A 26100-nucleotide genomic window follows, 5' to 3' on the forward strand; every position below is an offset into this window, starting at 1 on the left:
TGATCTTAATTTCATTTTTAATTATTTTAAAAGGTCCAGGCTTTTATCATGTTTTAATCAGTTAAATAATCCTCTGTGGTAGTTAATAATCATAAAGCTAACAAAAGTAGGGTTTCATGGATTGAATCACACAGTATTGCACACAAGATTTAAAACTATCGGTCAGAACGAGTGAGACATTGACCAGGGTGGGTTTACTGTGAGATTTATTGATGCTTCGGAACAGGTTGGTTGTGAGCGACTCATGACCCACCACACAGGAGAAAGTGGTGCCGCTATTCCACTCCTCAGGAGAAACCTTCAGCTGACTGGTCATTATGTTCCAGCCTTTTCTGGGGTCCTTGGTCACTGGCTGGTTCACAAACCCTGTCTTCAGAAGGGTGTCATTGGCCATCTAGGCCACATAGATCTCTGCGGGAGAGAACTTGGTGACCAGGCACATCAAGGTCACAGTCTGATCAGTGACTACCTCATTCAATGAAGGGGGAAGGAGGATGAGTCACAACACCACCTGGAACAGAGAGAATCTCAGTTAGAATGAATCTTCCAATAATTCCTTACTTACCCAACAGATTCTGGTCTTGCACCAATATGAACAGTTTCGAAATCTGAGAGGCTTCACTTTATCTGAAACTAAAGGCTTTTCCCTTTCTGCTCATTGTTGGGATTGGTGGAGCGGAAATCTTGAATCTTTCTTTATCAATCTCTTTATTGATTTAAAAAGAGCACATATACAAACAAGTGGAGAATTATCTCAAAAATATATATCTCTAACAATACAAACAGAAAGTGAAATAAACATTATCAAAATCATACATTGTATTAAGCTAATATGTAGTATATAATAAAAAAGAGGACAGCTAATTCTCCTGTTATCAGTTCATAAAGAGAGAAAAAGAAACTTTAAATTTTAATAAAAAGAAAAAAAACACTGCATTATGTGAAAAAAGGAAAAAAAAAAAAGGGGGACTGGGCAGTCCATTCTGAGGATACGACCAAAAAAAAAGGAAAGACTTTCTGATCAAATCTAGAACTTTGAAAATAAATAATTGGAAGAGTAATAAATCAAATCAAATGAAAATATTGAATAAAAGGTCACTAGATTTGCTCAAATTTAAAGGATCTATCTAAATGTCCGACTTCTTATTTTCTCTAAACTTAAACAGGACATAATGGAGGAAAGCCAATAAAAGACAGTAGGTCGATTAGAACCCTTCCACTTCAATAAAGTGGCTCTACTAGCTAATAAAGTTGAAGAGGCTATCATACGTTGAGCGGAAACAGGAACATTTCCTGCTTCCGATGGGATAATCCCAAAGATTGCCTTAGGTAAATTAGGTTGTAGGTCCAGATCCAAGACTCTTGATAGCGTTTTAAAAACATCTGTCCAAAACTTGTCTCGCTTTATGCAAGATCAAAAGATATGAGTTCAAGTGGCCACCTCAATATTACATCTGTCACAAATAGGATTGATGTTGGAAAAAAATCGTGCTTGTTTATCCTTTGACATATGGGCCCAATGCACTAACTTGAATGGTACCAAGGAATGGTGGGCACAAATAGATGAGTTATTAACGAAATGAAAAATTTTATTCCATTGATTATCTGAAAATGACTGTTGAAATTCCAATTCCCAAGCATGTTTAATTTTATCATTAGATATCATTGGTAAATTCAATAACTATTTATAAATGATAGCTATCAACCCTTTTTGGAGTGGTTTAAACTGAAAGAGAGCATCTGTCATATTAGGTGGATAAGCAGAAGGGTAATTTGGCAGCAAACCATGTAAAAAATTCCTAATTTGTAAATATTTAAAAAAGTGTACATTAGATAAGTCATATTTATCCACTAACTGAGAAAAAGACATTAAACAACCTCCCAAAAACAAATCTGAAAAAGTTATTATTCCCCTGGTTTTCCAAGTTAAAAAGGCCCTATCCAAAATTGATGGTTTAAAAAAATAATTGAAGTGGATATTACTAGAAAGAACAAAATTATTTAACTCAAAAAATCTACGAAACTGAAATGTCTGTTGCAAAAATGCCATCCCCTTCTAGCAATTCCTCCATCTCTGCCACATCTGCTCTCAGGATGAGGCCTTTCATTCCAGGAAGAAGGAGATGTCCTCCTTTTTTAAAGAAAGGGGCTTCCTTTCCTTCACCATCCACTCTGCTCTCAAAAGCATCTCTCCCATTTCACACACATCTGCTCTCACTCCATCCTCCCGCCACCCCACAAGGAATAGGGTTCCCCTTGTCCTCACCTACCACCCCGCCAGCCTCCGGGTCCAACATATTATTCTCCGTACTTCCACTACCTCCAACAGGATCCCACCACTAAGCACATCTTTCCCTCCCCTCTCTCTGCTTTCTGCAGGGATTGCTCCCTACGTGACTCCCTTGTCCATTCGTTCCCCCATCCCTTGCCACCGATCTCTCTCCTGGCACTTATCCTTGTATGTGGAACAAGTGCTACACATGCCCTTACACTTCCTCCCTCACCACCATTCAGGGCCCCAGACAGTCCTTCCAGGTGAGGCGATACTTCACCTGTGAGTTGACTGGGGTGATATACTGCGTCCGGTGCTCCCGATGCGGCCTTCTATATATTGGCGAGACCTGACACAGGCTGGGAGACCATTTCACTGAACACCTACGCTCTGTCTGCCAGAGATAGCAGGATGTTCTACGAGTCTGTGATGACCAGTGCTATCATATTTGCTGTTGTGTGCTGGGGCAGCAGGCTGAGGGTGGTAGACACCAACAGAATCAACAAACTCATTCGTAAGGCCAGGGATGTGTGGGGATGGAACTGGACTCTCTCATGGTGGTGTCTGAAAAGAGGATGCTGTCTAAGTTGCATGCCATCTTGGTCAATGTCTCCGATCCACTACATAATGTACTGGGTGAGCACAGGAGTACATTCAGCCAGAGACTCATTCCACCGAGATGCAGCACTGAGCGTCATAGGAAGTCATTCCTGCCTGTGGCCATCAAACTTTACAACTCCCCCCTTGGAGGGTCAGACATCCTGAGCTAATAGGCTGGTCCTGGACTTATTTCATAATTTACTGGCATAATTTACATATTACTATTTAACTATTTATGGTTCTATTACTATTTATTATTTATGGAGCAACTGTAACGAAAACCAATTTCCCCCGGGATCAATAAAGTATGACTATGACTATGACTATGACTATCTCCCAGTGACCATACATTTTAATTCCATATCCCATTCCCATTCTGAAATGTCTATCCACAGCCTCCTCTACTGTCAAGATGAAGCCACACTCAGTTTGGAAGGACTACACCTTATATTCTGGATAGCCTCCAACCTGATGGCATGAACATTGACTTCTCTAACTTCCGTTAATGCCCCACCTCCCCTTCGTACCCCATCTGTTATTTATTTATCTTTTATTATTATATATATATTTTTTTCTCTCTCCTTTTTCTCCCTCTGTCTCTCTCACTGTACATCTTGCCCATCCTCTGGGCTTTCCCCTCCCCCTTTCTTTCTCCCTTGGCCTCCCGTCCGTCCCATGATCCTCTCATATCCCTTCTGCCAATCAACTTTCCAGCTCTTAGCTCCATCCCTTCCCCCTCCTGTCTTCTCCTATCATTTCGGTTCTCCCCCTCCCCCTCCCATTTTCAAATCTCTTACTATCTCTTCTTTCAGTTAGTCCTGACGAAGGGTCTCGGCCTGAAACGTCAACTGTACCTCTTCCTATAGATGCTGCCTGGCCTGTTGCGTTCACCAGCAATTTTTATGTGTGTTGCTCCAAATTCTTAACGTATGTTTAACAATGGAATTAAAGTCTTGTCTACTAATCTTAGAAAACAAAAAGGGAAGAGGAGCTTCCAGTAAAGAGGCCAAAGAGAACCTCTTCACTGAGTTTTCCTCCAAATCCAACCATGAAGGACATTTGAATAATGAATCCAAAATTAATATATCTAATATTAATTGCCCAATAATACATTCTAAAATTTGGCAAAACCATACTACCATCCTTTTTTATTTTCTGCAATACAGCTTTACTCAATCTAGGATTTTTATTATTCCAAATATACGATAAGATTATCGAGTCTATTCTGTCAAAAAATATTTTAGGACCAAAGGAAGGAAATATATATAAAAATTTCGGTAGAACTATCATTTTAATAGCATTAATTCGACCTATTAATGAGAATGTCATAGGTGACTATTTAGAAAGCATTTGTCGGGTGTAATCAATTAATGGGAGAAAATTATATTTATACAGGTCCTTTAAAATTTTTAGTAATTTTAATACCAAGATAAATAAAGTAATATTTAGCAATACTAAAAGGTACTTGATGTTATTGATCCGTGTAACTATTAATGGGAAATAACTCACTTTTATGTAAATTTAATTTATATCCAGAAAAACTACTGAATTCAGAAAATATAGACAACATAGAAGGAATAGATTTCCTAGGATCTGAAATATAAACTAACAGGTCATCTGTATACAACGAAACCTTGTGTACTTTGTCCCCTCTCTTAATACCCGGAACAGTATTGGAATCTCTAAGAGCAATAGCAAGGGGTTCTAAAGCCAAGTTAAATAATAAAGGGCTTAGAGGACATCCCTGCCGAGTGCCTCTGTATAATCTAAAGTAAGGAGAGTTTTGATTATTGGTTATAACTGCAGCCATAGGGGCTTGATAGATCAATTTGATTCAGGAAATAAATCGTAGACCAAAATTAAATCTTTCCAAAACCTCAAGTAAGTAAGACCACTCCACCCTATCCAAGGCTTTCTCTGCATCAAGAGAAACAATACATTCAGATTCTTTTGATGAAAAAGAGTGAATAATGTTTAATAATCTTCCAATGTTAAAATGTGAATATCTATTTTTAATAAATCCAGTTTGATTATTGGAAATAACACTAGGTAAAATACTCTGAAGTCTATTGGCCAAGATCTTAGAAAGAATTTTAAAATCCACATTCAGTGGAGTGATTGGTCTACAGGAAGCGCATTCAGATAAATCTTTTTCTTTGGGGGGAATTAATGAGATTGATGCTTCATAAAAAGTTTTCGGGAGATTCCCAGAGATATAGAATCAGTGAAAATTTGACATAAATCAGATGAAAGTATTTCAGTGAAAGTCTTATAAAATTCCACTGTATATCCATCTGGTCCCGGAGCCTTACCTGGTTGGGAAGAGGATATAGCTCTTGCTATTTCCTCTTGTTTAATAGGTGCATCTAATGTATTCATATCTTGGATAGAAATTTTAGGTATATTCATTTTTTGCAAAAATCTATTCATAAAAGTAATATTGCCTGAAAATTCAGATTTATAAAGGTTAGAGTTGAAATCCATAAATACCTTATTAATTTCATAAGGATCTACCATTTCGGTTCTATCAGGTCTTCGTATTTTCAGGATCTGTCTTCTAGCTATATTTGCTTTTAATTGACCAGCCAATAATTTGTCTGACCTGTCCCCATGTATATTAAATTGACTTTTAGATTTAAGAAGTTGTTGCTCAATAGGAAAAGTCAAAAGAAAATCATGCTGTGTTTGGAGTTCCACCCTTTCCTTAAATAGATCTTCACTAGGCATTACTGAATAAACTTCATCTATTTCTTTAATCCTATTAGTAATCACTAGAAGTTCAGCCTTGGTTTTCCTTCTTAAACCTACTGAGTATGAAATTATCTGCCCCCTAAGAAAAGATTTCATCATATCCCAAATAACCAAATTTGACATTCCTTCAGTTGTATTTAAGTCAAAAAATAGAGAAATTTGCTCTTTAATAAAATTTACAAAGGTTGAATCTTGTAACAATGTAGCATTAAATCTCCACTGAGGTATCTTCAGAATATTATCAGAAAACTTCAAAGTTAATTTCATGGGTGCATGATCCGACAATGCAATCACATCATATGCACAATCAGCAACAGAGGGCACCAATCGCATGTCCAGCAAAAAAAAAAAATCAATTCTTGAGTATTTATGGTATACATGTGAAAAAAAGAAAAATCCTTATCTTTAGGATATCTAAATCTCCAAATATCAACCAACCCATATTCTAATAAAAAAGAATTTATACAAGTCGCAACTTTATTAGGAACATATAGAACATAGAATAGTACAGCACAGTACAGGCCCTTCGATCCACAATGTTGTGCCGACCCTTAGACCCTGCCTGCCATATAACCCCCCACCTTAATTCCTCCATATACCTGTCTAGTTATCTCTTAAACTTCTCTAGTGTATCTGCCTCCACCACTGACTCAGGCAGTGCATTCCACGCACAAACCACTCTCTGAGTAAAAAACCTTCATCTGATATCCCCCTTGAACTTTTCACCCCTTACCTTAAAGCCATGCCCTCTTGTATTGAGCCGTGGTGCCCTGGGGAAGAGGTGCTGACTGTCCACTCTATCTATTCCTCTTATTATCTTGTACACCTCTATCATGTCTCCTCTCATACTCCTTCTCTCCAAAGAGTAAAGCCCTAGCTCCTTTAATCTCTGATCATAATGCATACTCTCTAAACCAGACAGCATCCTGGTAAACCTCCTCTGTAGCCTTTCCAATGCTTCCACATCTTTCCTATAGTGAGGCGACCAGAACTGGACACAGTACTCCAAGTGTGGCCTAACCAGAGTTTTATAGAGCTGCATCATTACATCGCGGCTCTTAAACTCTATCCCTCGACTTATGAAAGCTAACACCCCATAAGCTTTCTTAACTACCCTATCCACCTGTGAGGCAACTTTCAGGGATCTGTGGACATGTACCCCCAGATCCCTCTGCTCCTCCAGACTACCAAGTATCCTGCCATTTACTTTGTACTCTGCCTTGGAGTTTGTCCCTCCAAAATGTACCACCTCACACTTCTCCGGTTTGAACTCCATCTGCCACTTCTCAGCCCACTTCTGCATCCTATCAATGTCTCTCTGCAATCCTTGACAATCCTCTACACTATCTACAACACCACCAACCTTTGTGTGGTCTGCGAACTTGCCAACTCACCCTTCTACCCCCACATCCAGGTCGTTAATAAAAATCACAAAAAGTAGAGGTCCCAGAACAGATCCGTGTGGGATACCACTAGTGACAATCCTCCAATCTGAATGTACTCCCTCGACCATGACCCTCTGCCTTCTGCAGGCAAGCCAGTTCTGAATCCACCTGGCCAAATTTCCCTGGATCCCATGCCTTCTGACTTTCTGAATAAGCCTACCATGTGGAACCTTGTCAAATGCCTTACTAAAATCCATATAGATCACATCCACTGCACTACCCTCATCTAAATGCCTGGTCACCTCCTCAAGCGACAGATTGGTGGACGATCTGTCAATCGACGGATTGAGACAGCAGTTGAAGTCACCGCCCATAATCAACTTATATTCATTTAAATTTGGCAGCACAGAAAATAGCTTCTTAAAAAATTCAGGGCTATCTATATTAGGTGCATAAACACACACCAAAGCCACCTTTTGACCAAATAACAGACCAGTAACAATTAAATATCTTCCAATTAAATTAGTAACAGTATTAAAATGTACAAAAGGGATTTTAGAATTAATAAAAATAGATACCCCTCTTATTTTATTTACTGATAAATAATGAAATAAGGGTTCCTTCCAAAATTAAATAAACGATTTTCATCCTGCCTATGGATATGAGTCTCCTGCGCAAAAATAATATCTGCATGAAGTGTTTTTAGTTTCTTAAAAATCTTTCTGCATTTAATAGGTTGGTTCATACCATTCAGATTCCAAGATATTATGTTAATTTTATTAAGATCCATATTTAAAGTTTAATTTAAAATTTTATAAAGTAAGCTAATCTGCAGGCGCAGACTAAATCCGAAGAAAGGACAAAGCATGACTCGATCAGAAAGAAAACCAAGATAATTGACAAAAAAACCTCTCAGGACTGCCCAGCTGAAAAAAAACTCTAATCTAATAGACCCACCCCCCCTCCCCCAGAGACCTCGAAACCGTCCAATAGGCAGGCAGTATGCCACTCTAATGACCCTTGACACGGTCTCTAGTTAGCAGCCCGTTTACAAAGTAATACGTTACCACCACCAAAAAGACATAACAAAGGATACATAAAAAAAAAAGTTCCAAATATTTTCGTATTACGTCTAACCATAGTTAACACCTTACTAACAACGGCCATCTAAAAGTCATTTAAAATACGTGACCATGTATTCAAAAAAAGATAAATCCAACCAACTAATATACTACAACTAATGTTAAAGACTTACAAATCAAAGAAAAAATAAGTAAATATATATAATCCAAACTATATTAACTACTAAAGCAAACAACAACAAATCTAAGTAAGTCAACCAAGTCCATGTCTGGGGACTCATAAAATGTGGAGCAGACTTTCATCGAAGCCGTTACAAACAGCTCCCAGCTAAGGATTAACTTTTCAAATTGCTTGTGAAATAGGCTTAAACTCCTTTATAAATTTCCAACCGTCTTCTGGGGAGTCAACCCGTTTTGGACGAGTATTAGGTGGAGTAATTATCAGTTGAGCCGGAAAGCGCAGAGAGGGACAACAGTTAATCTTACAAAGTTCAGCCACGACTTCCCGATATTTAATTCTTTCAGCATAAATCTCTGGGGTAAAATCTTCAACTGTACGAATCTTTACGTCGTTATATATTAGCTTATCCCTTTTGCTTACATCCTAGACAATAGCTTCTTTGGTTGTAAAATAATGTGAGCACAATATCACAGGACGTAGTTTCATTTCAGCTGAAGGCTTAGGACGTCGAATTCGGTGGGCTCTGTCCAGTATCGGACAGGCTTCAAGAATAGCACTAAAAAGTGAATGTAACAAGTTCGAAAAAAACTTTAATGGCTCATTGGTTTCCGTATTTTCAGGCAAGTCCAGTATGCATAAATTCATCCTGTGACCTCTGCTTTCCAGATCGATCGTTTTCTTCTTAATTCTTGATAACTCCGAAGTAACCTCATTAATTTTCTTTTCCATAAGAGACATCTTCAATTCTTGTTCTTTAATAGTTTGACTTATTGACTCCTGTTCTCTTTCCATTCTATGAGTGCTCTGTTCAAGCATCTGATATTGAACTTCCAGATTCTTCAAAGATTCCTGAACAGCGAAAGTGATTTTTTCAAACTTTTCATTAGCGTTCATCAACTTATCGATTTTGGTGTCCACCGTACCGATATTCGCATTAATAGCTTCTATTAAAGACAGCATTCTTTCTGAAGTAGAGACTTCCTCTGATTTCTTTGTTTGTTCAACTTCAGGAAGAGTTTTGCCACCTCTTAATTCGATTCCAGCTCGAGTATCAGCCATTGTAATTAAATTGTAAATCCTTCAGCAAAAGTAATAAATCTTCAAACTTTAAATTAATCTAACAGTAAGTTGTGAAAGATGGACCCGCGACAAATACGTCTTACTCCATGAGCTGTCAAGAGGAGACTGGAAATCTTGAATCTGCTGCATTTTATAGCTTCCAGTGACGTTAATCTATTCAGTTTAATCAATGAGAGTCGCTGAACACAGCAACTCGACAGAAAGTGGAACCCAGTCCCTGGACTTGCATCATCCTGTGCTGTTTGTTCCATCTCCCCTGGAGCAGGGGGTGGCAGTCTAAGCTGTGTACGTGTGAGAGGGGGTGAGAACCTGTGGAACTCTCTCCCACAGAAAGCACTTGAAGAATTATCACCTAATATTCAAGAATGGGTTGTATATACTTCTTCGGGTGAATGGGACAAAGGATATCCGGAGAAAGCAGGAACAGGAATTGAATTTGGATGATCAGCCGAGACCAGATAGAATGGTTGAGCAGATCGAGAGACCCAGTGACCTGCTCCTGTTCCCATTTTCTATAGTCTATCACAGTGCTGGATGGTGATAAATCTGTCCAATTTCTAAGATCAGACTCACACTAAATTCTGTTCACACGTACCTTTGTTCTTCCTGATGGATTTCTTCACCGGTGTTGGCAAACTCTTGTCCTCTATCACACACGAGTACTCAGCCCCACTGTTCCACTCTGCAGCAAGGACTGTCAGACTGCTGTTGATCACCTCTTCACCTCCGTTGCTGTCTTGACCCAGAGTCCTCACCCCATCTTCCTTCTTCCTTCCGTCCATCTCTCAGGTGACACTGAATCCCTGTAAATCACTGTGAACCACCTCACACAGAATGGTCATTGCCTCTTTGTTCAGATCTCTTTGAAGGAAGATATGCTTAAAGTGACTGAGGGTGGGTATCTGAACAGTCATCTGGGAGAAACATCACAATCTCTGGTCAATTATTTTCCAGTCCCATTAAGATAGATGAGACCTATCTACACTGGTAAAGAAAGGAATCTCGCCTATTGAGCAGACAGGGTGAACACCCTGAATGAAGATAAATAAACAAGATTTCCCTTACATTGCTTTTGCAGTTTCATGGTCTCCTAAACTGTACAAATATAGAAAATACCCAGCCTTTCAAAGTGTGTCTGTGGAACGGGAAACAGAGCCAAGACTAACTTGAAAATATTCCAGAAAATACACATCATATTTCAAAACTTAAATATCAGAAATATTTAGTTTTTGTCACAATTATTTAAATGCACTTTTTTTCTCTATGAGATGTAACTAAAATTAGCCAGTGCTTTGTCAGAATATTGTGTGTTCAGCCTGCCCTCCAGAGGCTTCTACACATTGTACAGGCTGACTATTCCCACACAGGAGCAGAAGGAGAGCTGCTCTGCTGGAAATTCAGTCACATCTGAGGCTGGGATATTGTTCAAACGCAGAGGGAGACAGCATTTTGAACAGATCTCCAGAGTGCCTCTCCAGTGAAATAGTCTGGATTCCTTTCAAGTTATCAACGTATTTTCTGAGATAAAATTATCTCTACGGTGAAGCTTCTGGATTATGCGGGTTGAGAGCGAAAAACAAATGGATCATTGGCCGATTTAAGTGCCATTCTAGATTAGAAAGATTAAGACGAGAAGAACTAAAGAGAAGGCCGAACCAACAATTGGCCAATTTAAGTGCTAATTGAGATTAAAAGGATTAAGGCGTTGAGGGTGAAGGTGAAGTAGGAACCAGTATTCAGCTCACGACTCTATGAGGCTTCACTCGCCTCAGTACTGAACTGACTCTGCAGCTGCGGCCTGCAGCCATCGGCACTCACCTCAGCACTGAGCCTGGCTCCACGGCCGTGGCCTGCAGCCATCGGTCTCCTGGACCGGTTGCAGTGCTGAACTGGCACCTGGCTGTGGATTTACTTCAGGGGGCTCTGCAGTTCAGTTTCTGTGGGTTGTTTGTTTGAAATTTTTTATTGTTTGCACAATTTGTTCTTTCCTTTTCACACACTGAATGTTTGACTCTGAATTCTATTGTGTTTCTTTGTTTTGTGGCTGCCTGCAAGAAGAGAATCTCAAGGTTGTGTATGGTGCACATACTTTGATAATAAATGTACTTCGAACTTTACCAGTTCAGTCACATAACTAAACCAGGGCTACACTGTGACTTCGTGCTGACCTTGAATTCATAGCACAATGTAAACAATTTCAATAATGGGTTGAGTCCCAGGACCCTACCGTGGACATTCTTCACTTGCTTCTTGATACTGCTGTTGGAGGGGGGATGAATCACTGTACAGCTGAAGCCTGATTCTGACTTCCACTCCTGTAAACTCACGGTCAGGAAGTGTCTGGCACTGAAAGTCCACCCCTGCTCCAGAGCGGTCGGTGTTGCGCTGGTGTTGGAGGTGATCACGGTGCTGCCTTTCTCCCAGGTGACATTTATTTGGTCCGGGTAGAATCCAGAGACCACACACTCCAGTGTGGCCGTTTTCCAATTCTTGGTCTCTTCCTGTGATGGAGGCAGCAGACTGACCTTAGGATATTTTATCTCGACTGGAGCAGACAAGAAAACAAAGGAAATATCAAACATTTTGACTCAGGTAACTAATGTTGGCCATTTAATCGCTGGTCTCTTACCCACCTTTGGTACTATTGGTCCGTGCTGACACTCGGGAAGATGAAGGAGATTCCTGAGCGGAGCACTCATACTCCACCCCACTGAACCACTCCTCCACACTGATCTGGAGTTCACTGAGCACTCTGTATCGGGACCCGTCCATCTCCGCTTGATGGGTGTCAATTCCTTCAGTTTTCTCCTTCCCGCCCACGTGCCAAGAGATGTGGATATCTTTAGGATCTGTACAGATAACCGTGCACTTTACAATAGCAGTCTTGTCGATCCACATCTCTTCATTGTCGGGATTTTGAATAAAGACAGACAATTCTGTGGATAAGAAATAGAAATCTTCAGAATATTCCTGGAGATATTTCCATTGGTTGTGTTAGGTCAAGACAGATTATAAGTACAGTTAATGCATACAGAATAACAGAAACATCCAGGGCTGAATCATGTACGTATATTCCTGTTAGATTTGATTGAGAAAAGAAAATCAGAACAAGTGATCTGCTGACTAGGTTTCGATTCTCTTTCTAATAACTGTACCAATTTTTTCACTGTGAGGCAGAGAAGCATACAGGTTTCTCAGTGGAGACACAGCTCAGTATATTCTTTGCTTGGAGACTCAGTGCCATTGATTAGTAATGAGCACTGCGAATCAATGAGATTCCCTTTCTCCATCTGGGCGGATCCTGGGATTCACTCAGTTTAATAACTTCACATCCCGACATTCCAGTCTCACTGTGGCTGTGGCTCTCCTCATCTCCGTAACCTTCACCACCCACACAAACTTCAGAAAAGATCATGTTGTTTCAACTCTGCTCACTCATACACCTGCACTACTTCTGCTGGTGCCTGTGGTTTTAGCATTCTTGCTGACAGACACTGAAGCCTCTGTCTCACTTGAAATGAGCAGCCATGGTCAGAGTGTATCCATAAGTTAGGGACTGATGAACTGGCAACATGGGTTCAAATCCCAACCCGGTGGATGGGAGTTTAAATTCAATTCATCAATGCATTTTGGAATAAGAAGAAGACTACGGAGGGATTTATAGTGTTATTCTCTGTGGTAACTTCCGGAGAGAAGTCTGGTCTGGTCTGGCTGGTTTGTGACTCCAGACTTGCAGCAACACAGCTGGAGCTGAATCACCATCAGGAATGAGGCAGCAAGTCCCTCAGTTCCAGAGAGATCAGTGATTGACGGGAAATGATAAATGAATAAAACAGCTCTTTGATCAAGTGTTGGGTCACCTGTCCTCTGGGTCGGAGTCAGGTTTGTGTGATTGCACTCAAGTGACGTTGTTGAGGTCATCTCCCAAAGCACTGTTTTCCAGAAAGAACTACAGTCTATAGATCAGTGAATTTGGATGAATCAGGCACAGTGGAAGCAAACAGAACAATTGTCTTTGTTCTTGCCATGTGGGCGAAGGTATGGAGGCTGCCACTTTATCAAGAGACTCTGTGACTTCCATTTTGTGAGATGAAGTTGCTTGGCATGATCAGTGTTTTGAAGGAGACAAAATGATGCTCCAGCTAATCTGCTGGACCAGGGGTCATTTCCAAATAATAAGATATATGTGAGATGTTCTCTGGTTGGACATAACTTGCAGATTTGTGACTGTTGGGGTCTGTCTCTGCCCTGCGTGATCAGGCTGGTTGCTGATTGAGAACTATGAGCCATAGATTACCAGTTGTTATTTCTTGATCAGAGCCAGTAAGTAGGTGTTAGAGGTCATTCTGTTGACTATAGCCAATAACACTGGACTGTAACATTTGAATTGGTAAGGAATGAAATTAAAAGCAGATGCTTCAAGTGTGCTGGCAGCAATGGCTCTGTTGGAGATTCACAACTGCAGATATGAGGTGCCTCATGGATGTGGAGATTTTAAACGGGGATACGAGGAACATGTGGCCAGCAGTAAAGTCTCCTTTTTAACTGGTATAATCTTTTCAATCTTTGACTGTTCGTGGAAGGTCAGGAAAACTCAGCAGTTGTGCACACCGGTATTGGTTGTTTAAGTTCACATGTTCTTACATTGAGACAATAAAGGTACTTGTCGGTAAATAGAGAGTCTCCCTGGGCCTCGCTGATCATTAATAAAAGGGGTGATACTTATAACATCATTATCATCAGTTCATTTACATTGCAGCTCTCTGCACTTTGTGTTATTTACACACATTTAGACACTCGGTCACCTTCAGGCATGTGGGGTGTTTTTGCTCTTTGACATTTAGTGTGGAGGCTGATTGTGTTTGTGTCATGGTTGAGTCCTTCAATGAGACTGTGAGTCAGTGTCTTTGTCTGAAAAAGGAGCAGATGTAACACATACGGTTCCAGTCTGACTGGGACAGATCATCTGACAAAGTGTGATGTGGATTTCTTAACCTTTCCCATTTCAGTAAGATCATGAGCAATTTTCTTTTAAAACAGAAAGTCTGTGGAAGTAGTCTAGATGATCATTGTTGTCATGTAATATCACAAATATGCAAACCTAGATGTACACTGAAGGGTCACTAAATTGTGAATCTCGGTTTAATCAGCACTGTGATGTTGTTAAACATGTTTTCTGCAGGTTTCTCAGTTATGTCCCATATCAGCCTGGTCTGGATGTTCAGCAGTCCCTGGGAAATGCGATCCCCTCATAAAACCTGACATATTCAGGATCGCTCCCCTTATTGCTGAATGCTGGTGCTATTCCACAAGAAGCATATAATTCTCTCAATGCTTGGGTAGTTCTAACAAAACATTCTCCTTTCTGACATTCCTTGGGATCATTGAGTTTCTCTCTTGGACTGAATTCAGTGTCTGGCAGGTGGATCAATGTAACTTTAGCAATTTGTCTGATCCAGGATTTACACACAAAACATGTCAGGTTGGGCATGAGATTGGTTAGACCCCTGTGTCTTGTCTCACCAATTTGTCTTGTGCCCAACATTATCAAAGGGTCATCCATCCTTTGACTGAGTCAATTTGGAAATTCAGCCCCGTTCACCTTCATCACCTCGTGCCTCACGGCCATTGGGTAAAAAACATGTTCCAGTTCTTTCTGACTGGAGTCAGTCAGGTGGGAATCTGGCCAAGGAAACTGGAATTGGGATCTGAGTCACACTGAAGCAACAATGTACACAAATGAATGAGTGTATGGACAACCAGAAACACAAGAGTTTATGCAGATGCTGGAAATCGTGAACACGTACAAAACGCTGGAGTGACTTAACAAGTCAGGCAGCATCTTTGGAGAGGAATAAGCAGTCGATCTTTCAGGCCAGGAGACATCACTGGTACTGGAATGGAAGTGGGCAGAAGCCAGAATAAGAAGGTGGGTGGAGTCGAGAGGAATATGTACATGGAGTTTAGGAAAATAGAGGGCTATGGGTAACCCTAGGTTCAGTACAGCTTTGTGGGCCGAAGGGCTTGTATTGTGCTGCAGGTTTTCTCTGTTTCTTCTATGCTTCTATGAATACATTCCATCAGATGAGAGGTGAGACCAGGTGAGGGGGAAAGTGTGTGGATGGGGGAGGGGTATGAATTAAGAAGCTGGTAGGGGACAAGTGGAAGAGATAAATGGCTGAAACAGAAGGAATCTGATCGGACAGTAGACCATGGAGGAAAGTGCAGGAGGAGGGGAGACAAATGGGCAGGTGAGAAGAAGTGAAGGGATGTGAGGATTAGAAAAGAAATAATAAAGGAGCAGGGATTGGGGGAGATTACTGGGAGTTATAGAAATCAGTACTCATGACATCAGATTTGCAGATATCTGGAAAGAATATGAGGTGTTACTGCTCTAATCTGACGTTAGCCTCACCATGGCCATGAGGCCATGGACAGAAATGTCAGAAATAGGAATGGAAAGTCAAATTGAAATATGTGGCCACGTGGATAATAAAAAATCAAATTGAAATGTGGAGGGGAGAGATAGTTAGTTTGCATCACATGTTTTCCTCTCTCTGTGTTAAACCCAAGTCAGAGACATGTCTGGAATGCAGTAAATGGATTGTAATAAAATTCAATGACAAATTGTATACACAGCCAATCACTTTATTTCACACGTTCCTGCTGAGCAATGATACTGTCGGATTGAACCATCTGAGAATGTTGCATTGAAATTACTCATGAGAAATAGCATTGGCACACACTTCGAAAAACAGCGGGGACATTTTCCACCTGGAAATAGAAGATTCATAGATTTAAGCTTGGAAAAAAGGGAGCCCCACATATTCCCATTCTCTATCCTCTGTACATCACATCCTATCGGGATGAGGTTATGTCAGCCATGATAAATGCAGGTGCTCTCTGAACCTGGTCGAGGATCTGAGGACACAAGGTCACAACATTCACTCGAGGATTGGGCATTAATTCAAAAATAATCTCGGCACCTACATTTCAGTGAGTGGACAATCGACAGAAGAGTCTCTCAGGAAACACTGGAAACAGGCTCTGGAGACTGAAGCAAATACAACATTGCTGAGATATTTTTTGAGGAACTAACACTGAGAAGACAGTGAAAAGGAGAAGGGGAGATTTTCTCCAGATGGTAAAGCATGGGATGTGAGCTTTGCTCACTAACTTATTTTCATTATAACTGCAAACAGAGACAACTAAAATTACTTAGGACAGAATGGACAGGTGACATAATCTTACACCTTCCTGCCCAGTAGATGGGGTTAAAGCTGCTGGTGATCTGAATTGATTCAAAGTGTAAAGATCATCTGTACATCACTCAACAAGATTGACCGTAGGGACAGGAGTTGGGTGGGAGTATCAGTTAAGTAGTCTAGTACTGTAGTAAATTAATTATTCTTCAGACATCACTCTCCCTCTTGATATGTCATGTTGACCTCGCTATAAAACAGGAAGGTGCGTTTTGGTCTATTCCAGCCAGGCACTGTCAGGCAAGTGATTGTTTCAAATCCACCATCAGATCCCTGAGTGGAAGGGAGAACGGTGTCTTCTTGGGCAGATCCATTGTGGAAGAGATGTGGATTGACAAGACCTCTATTTTGAAGTGTACAGTCATCTGTACTGATCCAGGAGATATCCACATCTCTTGGCCTGTGGGTGGAAAGGAGAAAACTAAAGGACCTGTCACCCATTAACTGGAGTTGGATGGGTCCCGATACAGAGTGCTCAGTGAACCACAGGCTATGGTGGAGGAGTGCTACAGTGGGGTGGAGTTTGAGTGCTCTGCTTAGAAATCTCCTTCATCTTCCCAAGTGTCAGAAATGACCAATAGTACCAAAGTTCGGGAACAGACCAGCGATTAAATGGCCAGCTTTAGTTACTAGAGTCAAAATGTTTGACATTTCTTTTGTTTTCTTGGTCTAGAATCCTTTTCTAATAACTGTACCAATGGGTTCACTGTGAGACAGAGAAGCATGCAGATTTCTCAGCAGAGACACAGCGCAGTATATTCTTTGCCTGGAGACTCGGTGCCATTGTTTAGTAACAATGAACACTGTGAATCAATGAGAATCCCTTCCTCCATCTGGGCTGAGCCTGGGATTCACTCAGTTTAATAACTTCACATCCCAACATTCTACTCTTACTGTGGCTGTGCCTCTCCCTGTCTCTGCAACCTTCACCACCCACACAAACTTCAGAAAACATCGTATTCTTTCAACTCTGCTCACTCATACACCTGCACTACTTCTGCTGGTGCCTGTGGTTTTAGCATTCTTGCTTACAAACACTGAAGCCTCTGTCTCTCTTAAAATGAGCAGCCATGAGTGTATCCTTCAGTTAGGGACTGATGATCTGGCAAAATGGGTTCAAATCCCAACCAAGCGAATGGGAGTTTAAATTCAATTCATATATGCTTTCCGGAATGAAAAGAAGGAAATGGAAGGATTTGGAGTGGTATTTGTACCTTCGGGGAAAAGAATCAATCATCCATATCAGGCCTGGCTGGTATGTGACTCCAGACCTGCAGCAATACAGCTGAACCTTAATCATCATCAGGAATGAGGTGACAAGTCCCTCAGCTCTAGAGCGATCAGTGATTGATAGGAAATGATAAACGTATAAAACAGCTCTTTGATCAATGTTTGTGGCACCTGTCCTCTGGGTTGGTGTCACTTTTGTGTGACTGCACTAGGTGAAGTTGTTGAGGTCGTCTCCCGATGCACGATTATCAGTTCACTTACATTGCTGCTCTCTGCACTTAATGTGCACCAGTGATTCCCAGCTGCAGCAGAACTGTGCCAAAAGGGGGGCAGGAACATGTCCTAAGGGGGCATTTAGGGAAATAGAAGTCATCAGGTGTTCAAGATTCTTTGGGGCACCGATAAGCTAACTAAGGCACAAGAACTGACTGACCATTAGTAGAGCAGGCACTTCAAAAGAAAAGATGAAGCACTGGAACACAGGAAGAACCATAGCTCTGCAGGCAGTGAACACTCATCATCACAACGTGTTTGAAACTCAGCAATCTCATCATCCTTACCAGCCAAACAGATATTATTGGGGATGCATAAATTAGCAACCAAGGTTCCCAACAGTTCTGCTTGACTTGCAGTATGGAACAAGTTCAGGCTATTTAGTAGTTCAGGTACACACTCTCAACTTTGTCCACAGATGTACGGAAAACAGGTCGTGCAACTAAACAGTGCTGGCTGGAACCAAGTGGTGAAATAGAGCCAGTCAGTGAACCTGCTGACCCCAAATAGCATATGTACTATTTATCAAAAATGGAAAAGTTTATCAAGAGTTTCTCTTTTGTAAAAAGCTACAAACAAATTCAATGAAGGATCAATCTACTGTGAGCTCAAAATGTATATTGAGGATAAAAGGTATTCTGATTGGGAACATAATTTTTGTGCAACAGATGGAGCACCATATATGACAGGTCACCATGCTGGTTTAATGGAAAAAAAATTCCAAGTCTGTTTGCAATCCATTGTGCAATTCATCGTCAATATCTTGCAGCCAACAACTTCAGCCAGCGACTTTTTACAAGCATGACTCTTGGTAATATCTGCTATCAACAAACTTAAAGCTCATCCATTAAAATAGCAGAATATTTTGCCAGTTAAGTCAAGAAATGATGAAGAATTTGAACGCTTGCTTCTTCACACTGAGGTGCATCGGCTGTCAAAAGGCTGTTGCTTAAAAGTTTTCCTTGAGCTTTTTGACACTGTGGTTGAATTTTTGCCCAAATTCGACAACAGCTTAGGAAACAAGATTGAACTTCTATGTGGAGATGTGGCATACCTAGCTGATCTGTATGACAAAATGAACGTTCTAAATATGAAACTGCAGGGTGAGAATTTCAACTTGATGCAGGCAAAAGTGCAGTGTCCACTTATATCGGCAAATTGGAACTATATAAGCAAAACATTGGGAGGAAAATGTTCTCACAGTTTCCCCACAAAGAAAGTATGGCACTCTCTATCACAGATGGTGATTTGCAAGAGTACCGCTTACACCTGAAGTCACCGAAGAAAGATTTTCAGATTGATTCGAGGATTTGAATGATCCAGAAATTCCAGACTGGGTAATTAACCTAATTCTTTGCAAGGTGGGAGAACAGGAAGAGAGCTTGCAAGAAGGAACTATCAAAATCCAGAATGATGAAGAGGCAAAAATGCTTTTCAAAACTGTCGGGTTTTGTGGTATGTGGCTGCGCTGTCATAAGAGATTTCTTGGTCTTTGGAGAAGAGCCAATCTGCTTTTCATTACATTTCCATCCACCTACCTTGCTGAAAAAGGCTTCAGTGCAGTGAACCACATACTCAGAAAAACAGAAACCACTTGGACATTGTTACATATGGGAGCCTAAGGTTTTTGCTGTCATGCCTTGAACTAGATATTTCAACTCTTGCTAAAAGCCATCATACTCAAGGATCACATTGATATTGAAGCTGCTGTATGGCGCACAGGTACTGTGTAAGCTAGGATTTAAGACAAATAAAAATTTAAAGCAGAATAATTTTTCTCATGTTAACACATGGTAGACATATTTTTACACTCTGGGGGTGCCAGAAAGTATATTATGCTTAACAGGGGCATTGGCAAGTATGAAGGTGTTTTAGAGAGGCATTGGCAAGTATGAATGTGCTTTGGGGGCAATGCACTAAAAAGGTTGGGAAACTCTGGTATACACCATTTATACACTCAGTCACCTTCAGGCATGTGGGGTTTTTCCTCTTTGACACTTAGTGTGGAGACTTATTGTGTTGTGTCACAGACGAGGCCTTCAATGAGACTGAGTCAATGTCTTTGTCTGAAGAAAGAGCAGATGTAACACTCACAGTTCCAGTCTGAACGGGCCGGATCATCTGACAAAGTGTGATGTGGACTTCTCAACATCTCTCATTTCAGAAATATTATGAGCAATTTTCTTTGAAAGTAGAAAGTCCGTGGGTGTAGTCCAGGTGATCATTGTTGTCGTGTAATATCACAAATATGCAAACCTACATGTACACTGTAGGGACACTGAATTGTGAATCTCAGTTTAATCAGCACTGTGATGTTGCTAAACATGTTTTCTGCAGGTTTCTCAGTTATGTCCCATATCAGCCTGGTCTTGATGTTCAGCAGTCCCTGGGAAATGCGATCCCCTCATAAAACCTGACAGATTCAGGATCGCTCCCCTTATTGCTGAATGCTGGTGTTATTCCACAAGAAGCATATAATTCTGTCAATGCTTGGGTAATTCTAACAAAGCATTCTCCTTTCTGACATTCCTTGGAATCACTGAGTTTTCCTCTTGGACTGAATTCAGTGTCCAGCACATGGATCAATGTAACTTTAGCAGTTTGTCTGATCCAGGATCTATACACGAAGCATGACAGATTGGACAGGAGAGTCATTAGACCCCTGTGTCTCATCTCACCAATTTGTCTTATGCCCAACATTACCAAAGGGTCATCCATCATTTGACTGAGTCAATTTGGAATTTCAGCCCCGTTCACCTTCATCACCTCGTGCCTCACAGCCATTGGGTAAAAAACAGGTTCCAGTTCTTGCTGACTGGTGTCAGACAGGAGGGAATCTGGCCAAGGAAACTGGAATTGGGATCTGAGTCTCACTGAAGCAACAATGTACACAAATGAATGAGTGTATGGACAACCAGAAACACAAGAGATTCTACAGATGCTGGAAATCTTGAACAACACACACAACGAGCTGGCGGAACTCGGCAAGTCAGGCAGCATCTATGGAGGAAAATAACAGTTGATCTTTCAGGCCAAGTGGCTTCACTGGTACTGGAAAGGAAGTGGGCAGAAGCCAGAATAAGAAGGTGGGAGGAGCAGAGAGGAATACATTCTGTCAGATGAGAGGTGAGACCAGGTGAGGTGGAAAGTTTGTGGATAGGAGAGGAGGTATGAAGTAAGAAGCTGGTAGGGGATAAGTGGAAGAGATAAATGGCTGAAGCAGAAGGAATCTATCAGGGCAGTAGACCATGGAGGAAAGTGCAGGAGAAGGGGAACAAACTGGAGATGATGGACAGGTGAGGAGAAGTGAAGGGATGAGGGGATTACAAAAGAAAGAATAAAGGAGTGGGGATTGGGGGATATTACTGTCAGTTGTAGAAATCAGTACTCATGACATCAGATTGGCAGATACCTGGACAGTTTCTTCCTTCTGCCGCCTGCTATCGGGTACTTTCGGGAGTCAATTGGAACTTTGAGACTCTTTTTACCATTCCCATGGTCTGCTCTTTATCAAATTATGGTATTGCTTTGCCCTGCTGTAACTATATGATATAATTATGTGGTCTTGTCAGTGCTAGTCTTTGGTTTGTCCTTTTTTTTTGTGATATCACCCTGGAGGAACATTGTATCATTTCTTAATGCATGCATGCATTTCTAAATGACAATAAACAAGGAATGAGTGTCCTCATAATTTAATCTAATCTAAGAATATGAGGTGTTGCTGCTCCAATCTGACATTGGCCTCACCAATGGCAGTAGAGGAGGCCATGGACAAACATGTCAGAATGGGAATGGGAAGTCAAATTGAAATAGTTGGTGACAAGGATAACAGGAAGTCAAATTGAAATGTAGAGGAGAGAGGAAGTCATTTTGAATCACATGTTTCCCTCTCTCTCTGTTAAACCCATCCCAATGGATACCAGAGACAGATCTGGAATCCAGCAAATGAATTGTAATAAAATAGGTAAAAAATGAAAATAAAGGAGTTAGGAGAGATTACTCAAAGTTGTAGTAAAAAAGATTCCTGCCTTTAGATTGGTAGATATCGGAATGGTTCATGTTCAGTGGATTCGTTGTAGGAAATTGTTAATGTCTGCACAAATTGTTCTTTATTTTCTGCACATTGGATTTTTAACTCTGAATTCCACTGAGTTTCCTTTGTGGCTGGCTGGAACAGGAGAATCTCAAGGTTGTATATGGTGCAGATACTTTGATATTAAATCTACTTCGTACTTTGAAATTTATCAGTTTACTCACATAACTAAACTAAGGTTGCACTATGATTTCGTATTGAATTCATCGCACGATGTAAATAATATCAATAATGGACTGAGTCGCAGGACCCTACCTTGGATGTTCTTCACTTGCTTCTTGATACTGCTGTTGGAGGGTGGATGAGTCACTGTACAGCTGAAGACTGATTCTGACTTCCACTCCTGTAAGCTCACGGTCAGGAAGTGTCTGGCACTGAAAGTCCATCCCTGCTCCAGAGTGGTTGGTGTAGCGCTGGTGTTGGAGGCGACCACAGTGCTGTCTTTCTCCCAGGTGACATTTATTTGGTCCGGGTAGAATCCAGAGACCATACACTCCAGTGTGGCCATTTTCCTATTGTTGGTCTCTTCCTGAGGTGGAGGCAGCAGTCTGACTTTGGGACTTTTTATCTCGACTGGAATAGAAAAGAAAACAAAGGAAATGTCAAACATTTTGACTCAGCTAACTAATGCTGGCCATTTAATAGCTGGTCTCTTACCCACCTTTGGTACTATTGGTCCGTGCTGACACTCGGGAAGATGAAGGAGATTCCTGAGCAGAGCACTCGTACTCCACCCCACTGAACCACTCCTCCACACTGATCTGGAGTTCGCTGAGCACTCTGTATCGGGACCCGTCCCTCTGCGCTTGATGGATGACATGCTCATTAGTTTTCTCCTTCCCACCCACGTGCCAAGAGATGTGGATATCTTCGGGATCTGTACAGATAACTGTGCACTTCACGGTAGCAGTCTTGTCGATCCACATCTCTTCAATGTCGGGATTTTGAATAAAGACAGACAATTCTGTGGATTAGAAATGGAAATGCTCAGAATCTTACTGGTTGTGTTAGGTCAAGAGAGATCATCAGTACATGACAGATGCATTTAATGCAAACAGAAAAACAGAAACACCCAGGGCTGATTTGTGTGTCAGACTGCTCATGATCATGTTTTCACCTCTGTTGTTTTCTCGACCTAGAGTCATCATTCCATCTTCCCTTTTCCTTCCATCCACCTGTCAGGTTACACTGAATCCCTCTAAATCACTGTGACCACCTCACACAGAATAGTCACTGAGCTCTTTTCTCTTGATCTCTTTGAAGGAAGGTTTGCTTAAAGTGACTGAGGGGCGGGTATCTGAACAGTAATCTGGGAGAAATGCTACAATTATTATTTCACTATTCCCCAATGGACGAGTTTGTCACTGACAAGACCAGCATTTCTGTTCATCTCTGGTCAATGATTTGCCTGTCCCATCAAGATAGATGACAGCAAACTACATTGAAGAAGAAAGGAATCTCCCCTACTGATCAGACAGGGTAATCTCCCTGAGAGAAAGTAAATGAACAAGATTTGTCCTTACATTGTTTTTGCAGTTCCGTGGTCACTTAAACTGTTACCAGTCATTTATTAAAACAAATACAGAAAATACCCAGCATTTCAGAGTGTGTCTGTGGAATGGGAAATGGAGAAAACATTTCACAGAAAAATATTTCAGTAAATGTGGATTAAATTTTAAAACTTACACCACATATATTTCTTTTATTGACACAAATATTTAAATACACCCTTTTCTGTGTAAAGTGTAAAGAAACTGCAGCTTTGTCAGAATGTTGTGTGTTCAAACTGCACTACAGAGGCTTCTACACATTGTCCAGGCTGACAATTCCCACACGGGCAGAGGGAGAGCTGCTCTGCTGGAAATTCAGTCACAACTGAAGCACTCATCGGAGGCTCGGATCATGTTGGTTGAGAGCAGAGAACAAATCAAAGATCGGCTGATTTTATCACTGAGCCAGATTAAAAAGATTAAGATATTGTCACCAAAGGCGAAGGAAGATCCAGTTTTCAGCTCACTTCTCGACGAGGTTTCACTTGCCTCAGCACTGAACTGACTCTGCAGCTGCAGCCTGCAGCCATCGGCACTCACCTCAGCACTGAGCCTGGCTCCACGTCCGTGGCCTGCAGCCATCGGTCTCCTGGACCGGTTGCAGTGCTGAACTGGCAACGTGGCTGTGGATTTACTTTTGGGGGGCTCTGTGGTTCAGTTTCTGTGGATTGCTTGTTTGAATTTTTTTATTGTTTGCACAATTTGTTTTTTTCACACATTGGATGTTTGACTCTGAATTCTATTGTATTTCTTTGTTTTGTGGTTGCCTGCAAGAAGAGAATCTCAAGGTTGTATATGGTACACATACTTTGATAATAAATGTACTTTGTACTTTGAACTTTATCAGTTCACTCACATAACTAAACTAGAGCTACACCATGATTCAGTGTTGACCTTGAATTCATAGCACAATGTAAACAATTTCAATAATGGGATGCATCCCAGGACCCTACCTTGGACGTTCTTCACTTGCTTCTTGATACGGGTGTTGGAGGGGGGATGAGTCACTGTACAGCTGAAGACTGATTCTGACTTCCACTCCTGTAAACTCACAGTCAGGAAGTGTCTGGCACTGAAGGTCCACCCCTGCTCCAGAGCGGTCGGTGTCGCGCTGGTGTTGGAGGTGATCACGGTGCTGCCTTTCTCCCAGGTGACATTTATTTGGTCCGGGTAGAATCCAGACACCACACACTCCAGTGTGGCTGTTTTCCAATTCTTGGTCTCTTCCTGAGGTGGAGGCAGCAGTCTGACCTTGGGGCTTCTTATTTCGACTGGAATAGACAAGTAAACAAAGGAAATGTCAAACATTTTGACTCAGGTAAAATGCTGGCCATCTAATTGATGGTCTCTTGCCCACCTTTGGTACTATTGGTCCGTGCTGACACTTGGGAAGATGAAGGAGATTCCTGAGCAGAGCACTCGTACTCCACTCCACTGAACCACTCCTCCACACTGATCTGGAGTTCACTGAGCACTCTGTATCGGGACCCGTCCCTCTCCGCTCGATGGATGACATGTTCTTTAGTTTTCTCCTTCCCGCCCACGTGCCAAGTGATGTGGATATCTTCGGGATCTGTACAGACAACCGTGCACTTCATGGTAGAAGTCTTATTGATCCACATCTCTTCAATGTCGGGATTTTGAATAAACACAGACAATTCTGTGGATTAGAAATGGAAATCTTCAGAATCGGACTGGAGATATTTCTACTGGTTGTGTTAGGTCAAGACGGAATTATCAGTACATGAGAGCTGCATTTAATACAAACAGAATAACAGTAACAACCAGGGCTGAATCACATGTCTCATGTCCCCGTAAGTTTTAGTTGAGAAAAAGAACTCAGGACGAAGTATGTGCTGGACTGAATCACGTGTCAGTCTGCTGATGATCATGCCTTCACCTCTGTCACTGTCTGGACTGAGTCCTCACCCCATCTTCCCTCTTCCTTCCTGCCAGGTGACACTGAATCCCTGTAAATCACTGTGAACTGCCTCTGCGTCCAGAGCTCTTGGAAGGAAGGTTTGCTTAAAGTGACTGAGGGGCGGGTATCTGGGAGAAATGTGACAATTATTATTTCACCATTCCCCAATGAACGAGTTTGTCACTGACAAGATCAGCATTTCCTGTTCAACTCTGGTCAATGGTTTGCCAGTCCCTTCAAGGTGGGCCGGCTGGCGGTGTAGTGGCATCAGCACTGGGCTTCAAGGCAGATGGTCGTGAGTTCAAACCCAACCGGGTCCCAAACTGGGCAGCAGCAGCATCTGCGTGGAAGAAAGGTCCGGCAATCTACTTCCGTATCTTGCCGTGAAAAATCTATGGATCCTAAGGGCCATGAGAAAAA

At 41.4% G+C, this 26100-nt stretch overlaps 1 protein-coding gene across 1 annotated transcript in view; it reads right to left on the bottom strand.

The window, feature by feature from the left end:
• Positions 1 to 26100, bottom strand: part of LOC140203888 (uncharacterized) — a 71342-nt gene that overhangs the window by 17920 nt on the left and 27322 nt on the right. The window contains exons 6-11 of the mRNA XM_072270037.1: positions 25117 to 25419; positions 24713 to 25030; positions 22871 to 23173; positions 22465 to 22782; positions 11985 to 12287; positions 11579 to 11896 (exon numbers count right to left, since the gene is read on the bottom strand). Coding sequence (XP_072126138.1) covers positions 11579 to 11896; positions 11985 to 12287; positions 22465 to 22782; positions 22871 to 23173; positions 24713 to 25030; positions 25117 to 25419 — 1863 coding nt within the window. The remainder of the gene's footprint in view (positions 1 to 11578; positions 11897 to 11984; positions 12288 to 22464; positions 22783 to 22870; positions 23174 to 24712; positions 25031 to 25116; positions 25420 to 26100) is intronic.

This window comes from Mobula birostris, chromosome 10 (assembly GCF_030028105.1).
Source record: "Mobula birostris isolate sMobBir1 chromosome 10, sMobBir1.hap1, whole genome shotgun sequence".
Taxonomy (NCBI): Eukaryota; Metazoa; Chordata; class Chondrichthyes; order Myliobatiformes; family Myliobatidae; genus Mobula; species Mobula birostris.